The sequence below is a fragment of the Styela clava genome, chromosome 1 (assembly GCF_964204865.1).
Source record: "Styela clava chromosome 1, kaStyClav1.hap1.2, whole genome shotgun sequence".
Taxonomy (NCBI): domain Eukaryota; kingdom Metazoa; phylum Chordata; class Ascidiacea; order Stolidobranchia; family Styelidae; genus Styela; species Styela clava.
Genome location: NC_135250.1, coordinates 2,310,592 through 2,329,874, shown reverse-complemented (window position 1 = coordinate 2,329,874; position 19,283 = coordinate 2,310,592). Strand labels below are relative to the sequence as shown.

Sequence of the window (19,283 nt, the reverse complement as noted above, 5' to 3'; positions counted from 1 at the left end):
AAAGGTCGCGCACCCCAGCTCTAACCAATTCAACAGTCCTAAGCGAAATTATAAAAATAAGCTGCTTGTCCATGGCCTAGTTTGGAGTGAAGATATGGGAATACTAAACAAAAAAAAATCAAAGCCAACTGTTCAATCTATGCCATATAGGATGCCAAAAAACAAAACTGATAATTATTCTTTTACAGTCCTACTCCACCTGGACCATTGTTTATCCTGGGATTGACAAGAGATGGTGAAATTAATGTTATGAATCTGGCAACCCTGGAAGTTGTTTTTAAAACCAACCCAACAGAGATATTTGCAAGTAAATATTTTTTTTTGCAAAAATAGTATGCATTGCTTTTCTTAGCTCTTCTGTGAAACTCTTCAAACACTTAGAATAACTTTTGATACAGCAGCTTTTGATGTAAGCACACACATCTACCAGCACAATAAAATAAAGAAAGGATAAGTTGTTTGATGTTCAGTATTTTAGTCAATAGAGCAATATCCATTGACATTGAAAGAGTTTGTTATTATTCAAACGAACATCGAGACCATAATATATCCATCTCTATTCCCAACCTTCTGCCTCTATGCCCAACATCTATCTATGAAAGAGGCCACATTTGGAGTTCATGTACATGTATTTATCAGTATTTCTAAATGAGCACTCAAAAATAGAAATGTATATGCCAGCCCAATAGTCCTTTGCGGTTGAGGCCATTGAAATGCTGATTGGAATCATATATCCATCCCCTATTCCTGACCTGCTGTCTATATAGCAGCCCACTAGCCTTTTACAGAGGAGGCCATACTAATGGCGATTGCGACAATGTATTCATATCTATTCCTTACTTGCTGTCTATATTGCAGCTTAATAATTCTCTACTGAAGAAGACCATATATCATTCCCTTATTTCAAATACCCAATGCTTAATGCGTGACGTTGCTTTATCAACCCCAAAAAACAATTCTATTCATCCAGTGACTCCAATAAACTCTCCTGAAACAGTGCAAGAAGTTATATCAACCACTGATGTGGATCCAGAAAAGCAGAGCTCGAAAACTTCAACAATTCTATCTGATCCAGAGAAATTCACTGCTATTACTTATTGCTCTGGTACTGAAAGACTCTGTGCTTCTACTGACACTGGAAAGCTTGTATTTTTGAAGGTGAATACAAATTGGATTTTTGTTTTGATATTGCTTCTGTGTAGCCCAGAGGTGGACACGTTTTTAAACTAGGGGCCAAAAATTGTGCCCGCTTAGACTGGCGGGCCATGAAAGTGTGACATGAAAAGATATATTTTATGAACACTATATACAGTATTACAAAGCAGCGTTAGAAAACAATACACCTTGTGCCAAAACTAATTTTAACCGCAATCTCAAAAAAATATTTGGGATATTTTTAACTAAAACATCAAATTTTGATTTCAGTTTGGTTGTGGTAGCATCAGGCGAGCCAGGTTGAATTATCCAACGGGCAGGATTTGGCCCACGGGCCATAGTTTGTGCCCATGTCTAGTGTAGCCTAAGGACGCGGAAGAGTTGCTACTTCGTTAATAAATCACTCACACACACACAATTTCCAATTTATTGACTCCAATGTAGCCAGAACTCAAAGATCAACAAGTTCTGATAACTAATAGACAGTGGTTTCCAAAACTTTTTGTTCATGCGGCACCGAACTATCAGGGAAAAAACTCATGGCGCACCTACAAAAAAAAATTGCTGCCTTTAAATAAATCTCAATTTTGTGATCGTTAATGTGTATTCTATAATTTTTAAAGTTTGTAAACATGCAGGCCTAATGTCTCATTCACACTTTTTACTTATCGATCTTTAGATTGGTTCTGGTCTTAGACCAGAAGCCTATTGATTTTGGGCGAATTATGTCGTATAATTAGCGAGTTAATAATTAGTGATGGGACACAAGATGTCACTATGAAGTAAGAGCGCTGTTTTGGGGGATCCCCTAACTTTCGATCGATAAGTCTTCAGTCTCTGACCGATATTCTCGTTTATATCGTGAGATGCTGCTATGAACACATCTTTTCAAAGAATCAATCATATATTAGTCAGGTTCAACACAGTTCTGGTAATTTTTTGGGCGCACTCAGCAAACCGTGGCCACCCCCTCAGGGAACCTTTGCAATAGGGAGACGCGTCCATTTCATGGTTCATGCAGCATTTCAATGTTTACCAGTAGCTTTGCTCAAAAAAACTTTATTTCAAATAGCGTATTCACATGACCTTAATTTGAGCGAATTCTCATCAACAAATTTTACTATTCAGATTGGGAAGCATTCTCCCAGCATCACTAAGCCAGCTATTGAAGGTTCATCTCAGCCTTCAACTGCACCAGGAACCTCAACTGCCCAGGCCTCTGACCAAGTAGATGGGCCGTCCACTACAGAGACCAAAAAAACTAAACTCACTCCAGCCATGTTGATTGTCAATCACCCTCTGACTACAGAGAACCTGAAGAATCTTGTTCATCTTACAAAGTGAGTTATTCCTTGAAAATATTGTATGTGTGTGACTTAAATTAGGGGTGTGCAACAGACTACCCTCAGGCCACAACCTGCTGCTTTTGCCGTTTTGCCTGGTGTCTTTATTTCTATAAGGCTAAGCGATAGTTGCATGTTTGTGTGACGCAGCTAGATGTGTATAGTTAGTTATATGGCCCAACGACGAAAAATATTGCACACCCCTGCTTTAAATGATTTTCAAACTCTGGCAACACTGTTCATCAACATTAGCAACAACCCAACAATAAATGATTAACAGCCGAATGAGCCACCTTGAGAAATCATCTTGCACAATATTGAATATTGTTTGGCCTGAACACAACTTCAATATCAAACAATTTAATATCAGCTCTCGTTTCCAAGTTTAGGTCTGAATGAACGCCCTAGCACAGGGGGGTGCAACCAGCAGCCCGGGCGCCAAATGCGGCCCACTGGGAAAAATACATGGAGAGGGCTAGCCAGTTATTAAGCATGAAAAAAGGTGTTTTTTGATTTTTCATTTACCAATGGCCAACACACCCCAATTTTGATAATGAAATAGATCCTACATGGAGAAATACAGTAATATAGCTGTCATCATATCATTACAAATTTTAATTCAAATCTCTTTTTTTATAGGTTTGAACCAATGCGTCCCAGATTCACAGCGAATGCCCCAGTTTGTTGGACAGAAGTCCCATTTAGCCCCAACCTGGGTTCTGGGGCTGCCAGTCAGACTGGACCATACTACACAGTCCCACAACCTGAGAAGGCGGGGTACAGAAGGCAAGGCGTGGCGCAAATGTCAACTGCTCAACAACAGCCTTATAGAAGACATTTACGACATGCTAATGAGCATTACCCTCCTGATGCTGTATCATATACAAGAGCTTGGAGACTTCAACCTGATTGGTAAGTTTCATATAATAATAATAACTGGTACTTTTCTTATCGCAGTTTCGAATCCAAGTCTCTCAACTGGTACTCCCGTAGTATGTGAACCAAGATGGCGGACATCGTAACGTATTATGTGATAATGTGTATCAGGTTACTGTTGAACCATAATTCCAGGTACAAATACTACTGGAGTCACTTGGCAAGTCCCCGAACTCATGATAGAACTAAAATAAGGAAAATTGGAATAAAGTTATGACCTAACTCTAACCTGGTACCCATACTATGTTCAGGTGTCCGCCATCTTGTTGCACATACTACGGGAGCTCCTCTCAACTTACCTTGGTTAACACCTTCAGTCATTCGCCAAAATCCTGCAGTTTATATGTAAAGGGCGGAACAGATCTTTTTTTTTTCAAAAGTTTCAAACTCACAACACACTAATTAACTTGCAGTAACTTACAGTGGACTTTTTGAAACAGAACCCAATACAATTTGATTTGATCAACAAATTTCAGAATTTAATTTCCAATATTTTCTTCGCATTTTAGTCTCAGTTGGAGTGAACATCTATTCGAGCTAGTCTTCCCAAGACCAACCAACATCAGCCATATTGATCTTAAGTTTGTTCTCTCAAGAAAATTAAAGCCAGGATCTGACATACAGGTTGGTTTATTGATATGATTGTCTATTATATATTGTGGACTACTATGAGCAGATTCACTTTAATTTATCGCAGTCACTGGTTTTAAAATATGGATCAGCCTCCAGATCTTTTTTCACTGCTAACTTCCATTGTTTTTTCAAAGAAATTCAAGCCATGAGCTGATGCACAGGGCCATTACTAGGTTGTTTAAAACAAGGCTCTAGACTAGGGGTTCTCAACCTTTTTTCTGTCAAGCACCGCCCGAGTCACGAAACAATCAACGCGAACCCCCGGTAATCAGACACCAAACAAAGTTGTGATATACTGATATATTGACTGACAATTTGTTGCAACACCAATTTAATGACCATGTGTAACTAAATTAAATCATCTTGTTGATATTATTGCTCTTATCGTCTGCCTCACTAATGAATTCTTAAAATCTCTCCCAAGTTTCAATGAGCAAAATCACTTCTCCAATGCTCGCAGCACGCTGTCTTTGGAGATTTCACAGTTTGCACGCAAAGCCTTGAATTTCACATTGTTACATCACAATCACAACCACGCAACGTCTGGGAAAATTTACGTTCCAATTGGCATCTAGTTCAGTACTCTTCAACCTTTTTGTTATTGTGGAACCCCTGATATAATTTTTCGATTTTTATGGAACTCCAATTAACAAGATTAAAATAATACACTAAATACTCGTAACACAAAATATTTGTAATTCAAATATTTCTACTTCAACAACGGAACAGAAAGAAGGTAACACGCGTGAAATTCAATGACTGGGTTGTTCTTGCATTTCCTTTGCAATCTTCTTGAATTCTCATATCCATGTCTACACTCTTCAAACAACTTCGCAACGACGCACTGCATGTATTGCGGAACCCCTGTTGAAGAGCACTGATCTAGTTTCAATGGGCACGCATTTTCCCATGGTAGTAATAAAGGATATAAAAAACAGCAACATACAAAAACTCGACTGTCATCCAAGTACCCCTGGAAATCTTCCAGCCCAGGTTGAGAACCCCTGATCTAGACGAATAGATGCTAATATTTAGGAGCTTTAATGCTTCAGGGTTTGAAAACTGGAATCTTTCCTGTTTGGAAACAATGTGACACAATATGGCAGCTTGTCTAGTTTATTATATCCTTGGGACCAGCAAGTCTTCTTTGAGAAACTGTTAAGAACGCTTAGTGAATTTTATGCTTTTTGGGTTTCTGTAGTTTATTTTAACTTCTTTTATCAGTTTTAAGTCTGTAATTATGATTCACGATTGAGGGAGTCTTTACTGTTGGTAGTTTGAAAATCGACACAATTGTCTTTTTGACTCACTTAAATCCATTGATATGTCAGTACTTTTACTATGTCTACTATCTGCTTCAGTTTTTGGATAAATTTCACATCATTGATAAAAACATGCCAAGCGACTTCACAGCCTTGTTCTGATTAAATGTAACTTGATATTCTTCCAACGCTTTCATTATTCTAATGATTACAGTCCTACTCAGAAGCCAGTATTGAATATTATTTTTCACTTTATTTCAGATAACACTTCTGAAGCACCCAGGACTTACCACAAGCAAGAATGAGATTCTACGAAACGAACAGCGAAGAAAATGGCGCCACCATTCAAAAGTCTCGGCCACGGGGTCCAAGAAAGATGGAAAGTCGAGATTTGCTGCTATTGCTGATGAAAGATTTCCTAAAGTTATGCATCTGGTATGTGGAAGACGGCATGATATATACCAGTATTTATCTCAAACTTTATAAGCCACGCCCCTTTCTAGGATTTGTCAAGTCTCGTGCCCCGCCTCAACTAGTGAGGCGAAAGTATGTTCTATTCGAAAAACATGTTAAAAATACATGCATGGAACGTAATGAATGAAATAAATGAGTTTGAAATGTAAATATCTAAAATAAGGTGGGCAGGATCAAATCTAGCAAATATGTTTATTTTCAATTGGCTCCTCCCCCCCCCCCCCCCAAAAAAAAAAAAACATCTTTATTCCTCCCGCACTATACATAAAATTCTGTTTTGTTTGGTATGTGGAAGATAAAAAATTTATAAATAAATCATCAAAACTTTTGCTTAGAATAAGGCTTTGGGCAAGATGAAACTGATAGAACACTGCAGAGTTTGTCATGTTTTCTTTGTGTCGCATTTTCAAATAGAGAAGTCTTAAGAGCTTTAAGAGTTCAAGTTTGACTTATCTTGAGTGTACTCAGTGTATTACACCCTCTAAGCTTTGGGAGATTGGCTTTAGATTTGATCATATTGTGTCCAATTTTACGCAGGCAAATAAGTACTTTTTAAGAAATAGGTTTACACACTAAAAATATCTGTTGGCACAAAACTGATGTGGTTCTACGCACAGTTTGAGAACCAATGCTTCAAATTCCCAACTTCAACTCTATTTTCACAGCTCACAATGAATTTTGTTGACAATTTAATGGAATCAGACATTGAAAACCCAATTTTACTTGTGGTTTTTGAGCGAAAAACATCGGAATCTATGGCAAAAGAATGGGTCATGATGGATGGGAGTAGAAAGACAGTATGTTGATTTTTTATGTGATTCAAGCACATTGTGTTAACTGTAACTTTTTTTTCTGGCAACTGGTATTTTACCCAGATGGCTGAGCCTGACCTATGATGTCATCAGTCACAGATGACTGATCATGACAAACCAGCTGTAAAGGTCAAGTGGTCATGTGCTCTCTGTACTGAGGCCTCATTTCTATTGGTGTGTCTTAGAAGTTACTTTGGTTATTGTTATGGAGATTCAATAAATGTACATTTATATTAAGTTAACATAGTACTTCACTTCTAAACTTTTCTTACCCTTGTAGCAAAAGTGGTTATTAGATGTACCCCGAATACACCGTACTTAACGGTGCTCATTTATTGAATAATGAAATTAGCAGATTACTTTGTTATATTCATTTAATGTGACATGCTTATCCCAGTGGAGAGGAGCCAAGTCTGGTTACCAGTCCATGTCGGGTATAGGATTAGTTAGCCAGTTATTTGTTTCAGATGCATGGGTTGTTGATGGTGGCAGAAGCCGTTTGACCAGCATCGGTGAGTCCAGCTATCCTCTGGCATATGATTATCCCCACATGATTTGAACTTTTGAACTACACAGGGTAATCAGAAGTGCAGTGGCGAGCGTGTTCCTAATGCTTAGCAGGATGTGCCACACAGCCAAGTTTATGGGAAACGCCTTATATTTTGATAGATAGATTTTGTTAGTGATTGTCTTTTTTATCAAAGGTATTGCTTCAAGTTAGCAAAGCAGAAGCTCACAAAAACTGACAATTTCATTTTTCTTTCACAGATCATTGCCATGTGCAAAAAATGTTTCACAGGCATAAAGGTTGGAGATTTGGTCGTTGTCAATGGTTACATGAGAGTTTGTGTTGGGACGAGCAGTGTGAGAATTATTGTCGGTGCCTTAAAAATATGCACAGAAGAGGAGATTTCTTCATGTGAGTGTTTTTGAATTCAAACTGAATTGTTATAAATTAAATGTTCCCTTCTTAGTCTGGGTATGTATGGCTGGATCAAAATGATTTGGGTTCTAAGAAAGAGAGCCTAAGGTCTGTTGAAGAATTCTTGAACGAAACAATGTATGTTATTTTTTCAAGAGCGTTTATTTAAAGCAAGATAATGCACACTCACACACTCGAGTCGGAATTAAGGAGAGTGATCTTTGAGTAAAGTTACCACTGAAATACAGGGGATCTACTGACACCGTATTGAACTGACATTGGTAAACTATAACCTGCGAGCCAAATCCGGCCCGCCTGATGCTGCCACAACCACACTAAAACCAAATTTTGATGTTTTAGCTCAGTGGTTTTCAAACTTGGGTCCGCGGACCTTTTGGGGTTCGTGAAGCATCTTCGAAGGGTTCACGAAAGAAATCTGTTATATGGCATATAGTTTGATAATACAAATATTGAGTTCTTGGTGCTCCCGAAGTATGCGAACCAAGATGGCGGACATCGGAACGTAACATGGGTAACAGGTTAGGATTAGGCGATAATTTTTTTCCAATTTTCCTTATTTTAGTCCTATTATCAGTTCGAAGACTAGCCAAGAGCCTCCTGTAGTATTTATACCTAAAATTATGGCCTAACCCTAACCTAGTACACATATTACATTCCGATGTCCGCCATCTTGGTTCGCATACTTCGGGAGCCCCGAGTGCTTAAATTTGCAAATACACATTTATCACCTTTGCAATCACTAACGGATACACTGATTCCCCACTTTCTGTTTCAAACGCGATTCCCCTTTGTGACGTCACAGAGCTATGAGCTTGTGATATTACAGAGAGGCTTCTGTTGATGCCATTACAAGCCAACTGACTGCAGAGGTGTAGCTGACGCTGCCTCTTTGCACGTTTGTAAGAGCAGGTGCGAAAGAGGCATTTTTCACTATACCATACGGTGCACTGATTTATTGTTGTATCTTATAATGTTTCATTTTAGTGCACAAGGCCGCGAATCATTATGAAAATTGCGAGGGGTTCGTCATGGAATTTTTTTCAAAAAGTTTGGGAACCACTGTTTTAGCTGAATAATAGCTCAAAGAATTTGTTGAGATTACGATTAAATTTAGTTTTGGCACTTATCGATTACCGCTTTTGCTTTTGCAACACTGTAAATAATATTCATAGAATGTAACTTTTGACGTCACACTTACATGGCCAACCTGTCAGTGTAGGTGGGCCAAATTTTTGGCCCCTGGTGCAAGAACTTGGCCCACCCTTGGTATAGAACTATAGATGCTTATCACAACTTATCTTTAGTGTCGGCTGATGAACTCAAGTCTTTAGAAGAAGATGTGTACTGGTCCAGAACAACCAGTGGTGAGGAACCAATCAACAATGATACTGACAATGATCCACCAAGTGATGGCGCCACAGGGCAGTCCGAAGAAAAGGGCATTGAAGAGGTAACGTCTTTGTTTTTTCCCATGAAATGAGATATATAGTTGTTTAACTGGTACTCCCGAAGTATGTGAGCCAAGATGGCGGACACCGGAACGTAGTATGTGTACTCGGTTAGGGTTAGGCCATAATTTCAAATACAAATACTACAGGAGTCACTTAGCTAGTCCCCGAACTCGTAATAGAACTAAAATAGGGAAAAATGGAATAAAATTATCGCCTGACTCTAACCTGGTATACTTACTACGTTCTGATGTCTGTCATCTTGGTTCACATACCTCGGGAGTACAGTTAATTCAATAAACTTGATATTTTTTGCTATTGCAGCTTATAGCCTTTCAGGTTCAAGATTGTCATATTTATTCTTAATATCAATAAAAAAAGCTAAAACGCAGTAATCTACGGCGGCCTTCAGTCAGTTTACTAATCCAGATCACTCACAGGAATCGCGATTATTTTTTCTATTTGCAAGAAATTGAATGTTGAAATAAAAGCAGTAGTAATGCGAACCATGCTGCAACAAGTAACTCAACAAATAACCATTTCGCAAGGGTTGGGACGGGACAGTGCAGTTTAAACAGTGCGTCGAATTATGACTTGAAATCTATCGAATCGATGTCTTGAAATCAGGGCGCAGCCAGGAATTTTAAATTAGGTGTTTCAAAATCGGAAATTCCCATGCATGGCTTTTTTTCCTTTAAAGTAGGGGGAGGGTAAGAGGTGGCAGAAGTGTCTTCCGCAAACAACATAATTCATCAACTATTCATTGTACTATCTGTGTTGTGTAATAGCAAATTCCAACTGTAAGAATGGCAATTCTGCTTTAACCCTTCCCTCACACATCCACCTAGGGGTGATGTGCAGGTTTAGAAGTCATAAAGTGTCTCTGAGTGAGCATAACTGCACTCCTGCCAGAACTCGAAAATGAATGAACTTGAATTAGCTCTGTGATTCAAATACCATGATAATGCACAGAGACATCATAAGTTATGACTGCGATTCTTTGATAGCTTTTAAGGTCCTAAAGATAATTTTAGATTGCTTTTTATTATGGAAGCCAATAGGGCAACAAAATTGTCTCGTCCAGTTACCAGTCCATCTCGGATTTTACAGAAAAGCTTCTTCTGCATAGACTTTGGTGACGAACTAAGTCGTAACCGACCATCGATTATGTGAATCACCGGTGAAATATCATTAACAATTTGGCAGTGGGTTTCAAAATCTTTGCAGGGTGAGCCTTGTATATATGTCTTATGTATTATTCCATGTTTTAGCCTTCTGCAGAAGACCCTGATCAAGAATGTGATGTCATAGAAGATAACAGTAATGCTTCAATGAATGAGTCCCCGCCTTCTTTGATCGACATGTCAGGAACTGAAGAACATGATGAGAGCATGAACCAAGATGGGTTCGTAATTTATACTATTTGTATTATTAGCATTAGCAGTCACCCTGATTACCCTGCGTGGGTTCACAGGTTTGAATCGTGGGGCGTGGGGGATATTATTTGCGAGAGGGTTACTGGAATCCTCGTGGCGTAGGGTGGTTCACGTTACCACTGGTCACTTACAGCTTCTTCCATAACATGGGTCCATACAACTGTAGCAAATAATTGGCTAACAAATCCCGTACACGAAATGGATTGGTAACAGGACAAGAGGCCGTCTTACGCCATATGGTTAAGCCGTCTTATCGACTTTCCTCTCCCATGGGATAAATATGTGAAACCTATCTTATCCACTTACTACTGTCTTAGTTGTTACTTATCGATCTTAAGATCGGTAAGTATATTGATAGGTATTTGTCTGTATGTATGTCTGTCTGTGTGTCTGTCTGTTAGATGCACGCGATATCTCACGAAAGCGAGATTGAATCTGCTCCAGATTTTGCATGTGCATTCATCTTATCTCGGACCAGAAGCCTATTGATTTTGGGCGAATTATGTCGTATAATTAGCGAGTTATCAATCAATTATTGATATAGTGATCTAGATTTTTGTAAAGCGAGAGAATTTTGAAACCCGCCGAGTGTGTGTGTGCGATGCGCAGTGCGCAAGTTACAAGAGCGGATGAATCGAAACTGCAGTTTCTGTTTTGGGGGATCCCCTGACTATCGATCGATAAATCTTCGGTTTCCAACCGATATTCTCGTTGTAACATCATGCCATCCTATCTTTTAATATTCTAACATGGTTTAAAAGGACTAATTTTATTTCAAACCAGTCTTTGCCAATCATCTACTGATTTCTATAGAGGCATTATGTCTTCAGAGGTAGATACTAAAATTCTTCTTGTCTGACTTCGAACTTGATATCGAGGCTTGTTCGCCTGTTCGTCGCCAGTTGGAAGACAAATTTCCTGCCCAGAGTTGTCGAAGTACGACAGAGATCGTCATGGCGATCAATTTAGTTGCAATTTTGATCCCAGTTCCACGGAAGGCTTCGAATAAGCTAGCGGAACGCAGTTTAAGAAACACTGTCCTTGATTATTTATTCCCAATAGACAATATTTCATATTTTCGACTGAATATACTTTTAATTAATAATTTTACAGTTCTTCCGTCCTCTTTGGACCAGTCAACCTATCAGACTACACAGATGCGAGCGGCATTGGTGGCGTGGTTACGATTGCAAGTCGTTTCATTATTAAAGAACCGAGGCATAGAGCTGTTTTAGTGCAAATCCAGGTGTGAGCTTTGTTTTTATATTTCATCTAGGGAGGGTAATTAATGATGTTTGCTTTGAGCAAGGCTCTGAAGCAGCCACTGATATTTAGGAAGCTATTATATTTTGGAGGAGCTGGTTGATGGTGGAATTTTTCCTATTGTTCAGGGTGTCCAAAAAATTGCTCACGATTTTATAGTGCCGATAATAACAAGTGTAAGTTTAAATAAATTTTATTGTATGATAAATGATAACTACAAGCACAATAAGAACTATTAATAAACAAAGGCAAAGAAATTTTTAATTGCTATTACTATAGAATTGGGTGAAATTTTTCGGACACTCTATACACATATATTTTATTTCTTAAAAATTTTCATGTCTCCACTCAGAACAAGGCTCAACGCAAGTAATCACTGACATATTAGAAGCTGCCATGAATTGAAAGGATTAGATTCTTACCGGCTCAGCATTGCCTACCCACTTTATTACAATCTGGATGAGGTGGCAGCCATGGTACTTGTGAAACTGTGATTGAGATTTTTAATGTGCAATGGCAACATAGCTAAGTTTGACTCTTTTTAGACTAGTTGGCCATGAATTGATTGATACAAACCCTTCTTTCGGGAAAGATTACCTAACTTGTAAGCAGACAAGGGTTGTTGTTTGTCGTATGATACCATATGATAAAACTCTTGTACACTTTCCTCTCCTGAATGAACTTGAATCATACCATATTTAGGCTTCCCGCTGCTTGTCAGCAGGGAACCTATTGTATTCCTGTGTTTTATTATTATTATCATTTATTTATTATTATTATTTTTTCAAATTGGTCCTACAAACTTGAAATTCGCCTCAAATGTGCAGAAGTTCTCAGCTAGCAATAAAATGCAAATTTTTTTTTACGCGGGAAGCCTGTTAAAGCTGCACGCAGCTCTAGTTTGAATTGCTATTACTGTATATTACAATATAGATTTATTGGTGAAACTACACAAGCAGGCCGTATTTAGCAGATTCACTTATCATATATATATTTGTTTCAGGATGCAAGCAGTGCAAAGCTAGTGAAAATAGGTAAGTTACTGAAGCTTGTTTTATAACAAAAGACGGGGCTCCCGAAGTATGCGAACCAAGATGGCGGACATCGGAATGTAATATGTGTACTAGGTTAGGGTTAGGTCATACTTTTAGGTATAAATACTACGGGAGGCTCTTGGCTAGTCTTCGAACTGATAATAGGACTAAAATAAGGAAAATTGGAAAAAAATTATCGCCTAACCCTAACCTGTTACCCCTGTTACGTTCCGATGCCCGCCATCTTGGTTCGCATACTTCCGGAGCACCCAAAAGACTATATTTAGAGCATCGTTTCCTAACCAGATGCTTTGTGGGATGAAATTTGACTTCTATTTCTTGTACTATTATTAATATTTTTTACCTATTTAATGTTCTTGTAATTTATTTGAAGTTTCATGCTGTTTTTGACATTTGTTTCAAAACCTCGATCAAATACCTTGATAAAATTTGAATGTCTACAAATCTTGAAAAAATGAAGATTAAAATAATGTTTGCGACGTGTGTCTCTCACGGACGCACACAAACAATATAACACGGCTCACATAACTTGGAGAGTTTTTCCATCTTCCTATTACTATTTCATTTCAGGATCTCTCTCTGATGAATGGAGAAAAAGAGGTTGCAATCGTTTGCAGGAGATTTCTATCACTGTAAATAAGTCTCAGAGAACGAATATTGCTCATGAAAGGTTTGTTAAGTTTCTTGTAGCAGGGTTAGAATAAAATTCGAACTGTCCGAGATATTTCGCCCAATTTTATAGTAGTAATGATTGAAAATATTTTTATTTTTGTATATTAATAGTCTTGGCGGTGTGGCTCAACGGGCTAAGTGTTAGGAATACGCTCGCCACCGCACCTCTAATTACTCTGCGTGGGTTCGCAGGTTCGAATCCCATGCAGGGATGGTTATGTGCGAGAGGATTGCTGGACTCCTCGCTTTCGTTGGGTGGTTCACGTAACCGCTGGTCGGGTTACGGCTTCCTCCACCACCAAGTCCATACTTCCGAAAACAAACAATATAACTAATCCCATACCCGACTTGAAATGATAACCATACGAGAGGCCGTGGTTTGCCATATGGATAAGCCGTCTTATCGTCTTTCCTCTCCCCCGGGATAAATATGTAAATCCTATTCTATCCATTGTTCTTGTAGTTATCATTTATCATACAATAAAATTCATCTAAACTTACAATTCTAATTACTATAAAATTGATCGAAATTTTTTAGACATCCTATGGTTTGGACCAACGATTTTAATTTTTCCGTACTTAAAACATGGATGAAGCTACTAGAAGGCTTTTACTTTATATCCTCGCATGTAACCCCGGTTCAAAACTAAAAAAAAGTTGCGCTATGACACCAATAACAGTCTGTGATTGGTCAGTCAGTATGACTTTGAAGCATTTTGAGACACTTTTTACCGTTATTAATTGAAGTAAAACATAACAATAATGGTTATCATTTACATTAATTCTCTTCTGCAACCATTTGCTGTGATGTGTGTAAGGCAGGTTACGATTTGCAGGGTCGGCTTATATGCGAGACTATAAGTACTTGTCTATGGTCCTTACCCAATCACCCAATATTTCACCCATAACTATGCTGCGTTATTTAAATCCATAGGAACACTTTTAATAGCATATAGGATTGCTTTTATAACATAAGTAACGCTTCCCGTAATATGTGGAAACACTTTTAGTAACATATTAGAAGACTTGTTATCACATAAGAATACTTTCTAAAAATGGGAACACTTTATACAACGAGGAACACTTTCATATTATGGGAACACTTTTTATGACATACGGAAGGACAGTTGTTTGACCTACATAACCATATTATATTTTAACACCTCTCTTGTTTTTAGGACTCAAAGATTCAGTCTTATGTGTTCCCGATCACTTCATAAAAAACTTTTGAACGGCCTCTGCGAACAGGAAACTAACAGCGCCTCAAGTGGCGAAATATTCGTTGCGGAATCTTTGCCACAAAAAGTCGTTGCACTCGACATTTTGAATTGGGTTGGATCATTGGAAACGGCAAATCCAAATGAACGAAAGAAAAACAGTAGTGGCTCAGACAACTCTTCAAGAGTTGTCGCGAATACAAGATCTCTAGCGCCCTCAGAAACTTTGGCATGGCTTTTATGCTTTTTTGACGGCAAAATCAAGAAGTCTTCGAGACATAGTAAAACTTTGGATGCTACCCTTGGGGAGGACAACCCGAAAAAAGTTGATGAAAAAAATGAAAAATCAACGAAAATTGTCGACGGTGTCTACACGCTGAAAAAATTCCTGATATCGTGTTTCTTATATTCCGGAAGAGATGTTTCTGTACGAGCTCTGCGTCTTATCTTCAATACAGTGTTATGCGTTGATGTTAGCGGTCCAAATTCTCTCTCAAAGTCTGAAATTATTTCCGGAGTTGAAATTCTAAGTAAAGCTGTCTTAGAATGCTTGGAAATGGCATTAGAACGAAAAGTTGAATCTGCTCATGGACTATATTGCTTGTTTCAAATTTTGAGCGTTGTCATAGCAACTGAGGTTCAAAAGGGCAAAGGTCAGAGTTCATTGCTTATAGAATTGTTGGAAAAATGTGTTTCCGTGCTTGCGAAGTCTTCAACTTTAATGAGAAAGAGCATCCACCCTTTGCATGTTTTGCTGCGAGCGTCGCATGGGTTGTATGGAACGCCCTTTGACCCTGAACGTTTTACTGTTGAATTCGTAGGCGGTTCACACAGGAATCTTACACCACCTAGTGGTTCTACTCCAATGGCTGTGACAGAACACGCAACGAAACAACAATCATGGGAGAAATATTTTAGCAGCGAGGAGTTGAACATGCAAGACCTAGTTACGCCACGAAGTCTCGGCATTCGACGTGGACTCGCAATTGGAGACCTGATTGACGGACTATCTTTATCTCGATTTGGACTCTTGGATTGCCAGCCGCTGCATTTTACATGTGTCGAGTCAAGCGAAGGGTGTTCTGTCGGATTTGACACTGAAAACGACCTGGAAAGTTCTGTTCCGAATATTACAGTCGCAAATGATATTGTTGCGTCCAGCGCAAGCCCTGCCTTGGGCCCCAACCAACATCCCAATTTATATACAGATGCCATAAATGACATCCTGCATTGGTATTCTTCACCGGAACAAAGAACTGAAAAGCTGAAACTGTTGGCAGAAAAAGGTTATTGCGAACTTCCCAAAACTTATGTGAAAAAAATGCAACAAGATTCTGCACCGAAAAGAAGTTTACCCATATTCATGGAAGCGTCAGGTAAGATTGAATTGTTTATATCAGGGGTGTGCAACCTTTAATACAGGAGGGCCAGATACAAATAACTGGGTGAAACCGCTGGCTACATCTTCATATAACAAAGCCCTCCTGGAGTATGTGCACCAAGATGGCGCACAACCTGAACCCTAACCTGGTACACATACCATGTTCAGGTTGTGCGGCATCCTGGTGCACGTGCATCGGGAGGTCCAGGCTTTCTAGTAGTTGCAGACACAAAAATTTTGGTTTTTGATATTTCGTCATGCTTCGCACAAGCTAGCTGTTTTTGGCCCGCATTTGGCTCGCAGGTTGCACGCCTCTGGTTTATATGACTTTTTTCACCTTGAGAAAGATCCCGTAGAGACCAGTACTGCTATCTAGTACCGGGATGATCTCTTTTCTGTTTGCTATTGACTAACAAGTAGGGTACAAGAAAAGATAAAAACTTCTTCTCGTACAAAGTACAAATAGGAACTTCCACTTCAATAAATAATAATTATTATTTAGTAGCAAAAAACAGAATCATCATTAATTGCTACCACAATCAAATTTGAATAATTTATCAGTGGCCCAGCTGTGGGCCAGGGCCCACTGGTTGAGAACTGGTGCGCTAGATTGAAGAACCCTGGTTTATTGCGACTGCCCTTAAAGTTCCAGATCGAAATACTTCAAGTTATTTGTTTTTTTCAGAAAATTTACCAATCGATGCTGAGTTGAAGAGTACATCAGCGGAACAAAAAGTGTCGATGAATATCGTCATCCCCAATATGAGTTTCAGTTTACCGCCAACTAGTGTATTGACGGTGTCTCGAATGCACTCAGGTGCTCGCCGAAGCGTCGTGTTGGATTTTGGTCAAATTGCAGAACTAACAGACGTTCATATACCATCATGTCCGGATATATCCTCTCTGGTTCTTGAGGGTACGAAAGACGCGACGCTGAACAAAGCTGTTTTCACTCACGTTGGGGTTACGTTAGATATTTGTGACCACGATTTCGTCTTGAGCAATCTAGCACCTCCAGTGGTGTGTCGTTACGTGAGAATAACCGTGATTGGAAGATATGGAACCACAAACGCACAGACTTGTGTGAGTCTAGGTCGTTTCTATGGCCGCCCCGCTTGCGTTGGATACCGGAAAAATCATTTGAACTTTGACCCTCAGACTGCTGTTCCCTCACCCCCCAAAAAGAGCATGAAAGATTCTGCGGAAGAGACTTCCACTCAACAAGACGAGCATCCTATTCTACTTGATTTATTGGATGTCAGTGATTCGATCGCAGGAAAGTCTGCAGTTCAAAGGTCAATAGGTTATTTGAGGTCATATCAAGATGACATTGAGTGCCGATATAGTCTCGCATGTAACCAGTTGCGAACATTCTTATCTGCTACACATTCTGGAAAAAGTGCTGACTCATCAAAATTTTCAGATCTTTTCATGGAAAACTTCCCTTTTAATAACCAATCAAAATTCGGCAAAGGAGGACAAATGAAAAAACTCACAACAGCATACAAAAAGTGCAGTCGTCTACAAGTCCAAATGAACAGAGTCTCTCATGCAATACGCTACATGGAATCTTTACTAGGGGGCGCTGGGGAGCCAAATATGGGCCTGAACGTACCCCACTTTGATCTACCAACTGCAAGGCCACCCAGCTTTACCCAATTACAAACTTTTTGTGAGTTGATGCTGAACACGATGCTTTCTGTACCCCACGGTGTCTATTTCAAACCAAATTTGGAACAAGAATTAGAAAACGGACATTCTGCTCTCATAAGCCCATCATTATGTGCAACATTTTTTCAAAATTTGATCTGTACTGGAAATCCTAGACTCAAGGTGCAAGCCAATTGCCTTCTTCTGTCATACTCATCACCATTTCCGTGGTGGGGCGATTTTATCGCTGAAACTTTGGTAAAAACTTTGGCGGCTCGAACATCGGATGCAAAACATTCTTCAAAAGATCATATGTTCTCTATTTTGCTTGTACTCGGCCAGCGCTCGCTTGCAACGTCTCAGAAAGCTGAAAATTTGATTAAAAGTTTATTGAAACTGCTGGAAAATCTTTTCATTAAGGCTGGAAATGTTTCTTCGCCACAGAATCTTGATATGGGATTATTAACTTGGGTTTTGCTATATGCATCGCACATGATTGAAACAATCGCAGTTCAAAATGAATGTTTTATGTCTGACAGCACTCCCGAGTCACAGTCTGGAACGAATGCCTCAAAATCTCAAGAAAAGGCCACGACCGAAGCAACAAATGTCACAACCATGACACCGCCCATGGGAACCAATGAAGCTGGAATCTCAAAAGCTTTTATAAGCACTTCAAAAACTACAACTGTACCAGGATTGGCACCAAATCCTATGCTAAATTTAATGGGCCCGGAAGCAATGACTGGTGGCATCATAATGCCATCCGAGGCACCTTCAACCAGTTTTTTGGCACCACCAAAAGTCATGCCACCACCAAAAGTCATGCCACCCAAACCACCAACGAGCACATCTAAAGAATCAAAATCGAAGAATAGATGGAAGTTTATCACAGTATCAGGCGACGAAGGAAATAGGAAATTGTCCGCTAGCTCTGGCTATTTGAAGGTATGACTGACTGCATTTTTAGAAAAAATATATTTTTTTTATCTTGGGAAAAAGAAATTACGGGGTGTGTGTTGTGTAGGAGTCTCCTAATTTGGAGCCTAGTTGGGTCGTGGGTAGGGCTGTGCATATCGAATCGAATAGTAAATTATTCGAATCGGTTCAGAGGAAAATTTCAAAATCGCCGCCATCTTGTTTTTGTTCTTTCCGCCAATGGTCGAGGTATATTTCTCAATGTCTTTTTATTGAAGCCATATTTTTTCAACACAATTCTGACATATGACTCTTTTCTGTAGTGAGTTATTTGTGAAAGCGGGTTTTTAATTGTGTGTGAAGTGTGAACGCTCAGCAATCTGCCTAATTGATGTATTCTATGTTTTCAGTAATTTATGTGTCTGGAGGGCCTAAAACAATAAGAAAGTTACATACAATTTTATATCTCCAAAGTATTCGAGATTCGATTCGATGAAAATATTCGATTCGATTCCGAAATCATCAGGTATTCAAAAATGCTTAGCCCTAGTCGTGGGTAATCAGTGTTCCGAGTCTTATTTATCACTGAACTGATCTTAATTAGGAGGGGGAAAGACGCCTTTTTCAAATGTGACTTTAAATAAAACAGTGTGTGATCTCAATCAGGGACGTGCGGGAACGGCTT

The 19,283-nt window shown here is 39.1% G+C and overlaps 1 protein-coding gene across 1 annotated transcript in view; it reads left to right on the top strand.

Annotated features, from left to right (window-relative positions):
• LOC120341671 (dual E2 ubiquitin-conjugating enzyme/E3 ubiquitin-protein ligase BIRC6-like) overlaps positions 1-19,283 on the top strand; it is an 85,282-nt gene that overhangs the window by 16,676 nt on the left and 49,323 nt on the right. Inside the window, exons 16-30 of the mRNA XM_078116163.1 lie at positions 189-307; positions 971-1,158; positions 2,284-2,495; positions 3,138-3,410; positions 3,944-4,058; positions 5,591-5,764; positions 6,469-6,600; positions 7,384-7,534; positions 8,863-9,008; positions 10,278-10,411; positions 11,556-11,688; positions 12,709-12,739; positions 13,331-13,430; positions 14,611-16,025; positions 16,716-18,628. Coding sequence (XP_077972289.1) covers positions 189-307; positions 971-1,158; positions 2,284-2,495; positions 3,138-3,410; positions 3,944-4,058; positions 5,591-5,764; positions 6,469-6,600; positions 7,384-7,534; positions 8,863-9,008; positions 10,278-10,411; positions 11,556-11,688; positions 12,709-12,739; positions 13,331-13,430; positions 14,611-16,025; positions 16,716-18,628 — 5,236 coding nt within the window. The remainder of the gene's footprint in view (positions 1-188; positions 308-970; positions 1,159-2,283; positions 2,496-3,137; positions 3,411-3,943; positions 4,059-5,590; positions 5,765-6,468; positions 6,601-7,383; positions 7,535-8,862; positions 9,009-10,277; positions 10,412-11,555; positions 11,689-12,708; positions 12,740-13,330; positions 13,431-14,610; positions 16,026-16,715; positions 18,629-19,283) is intronic.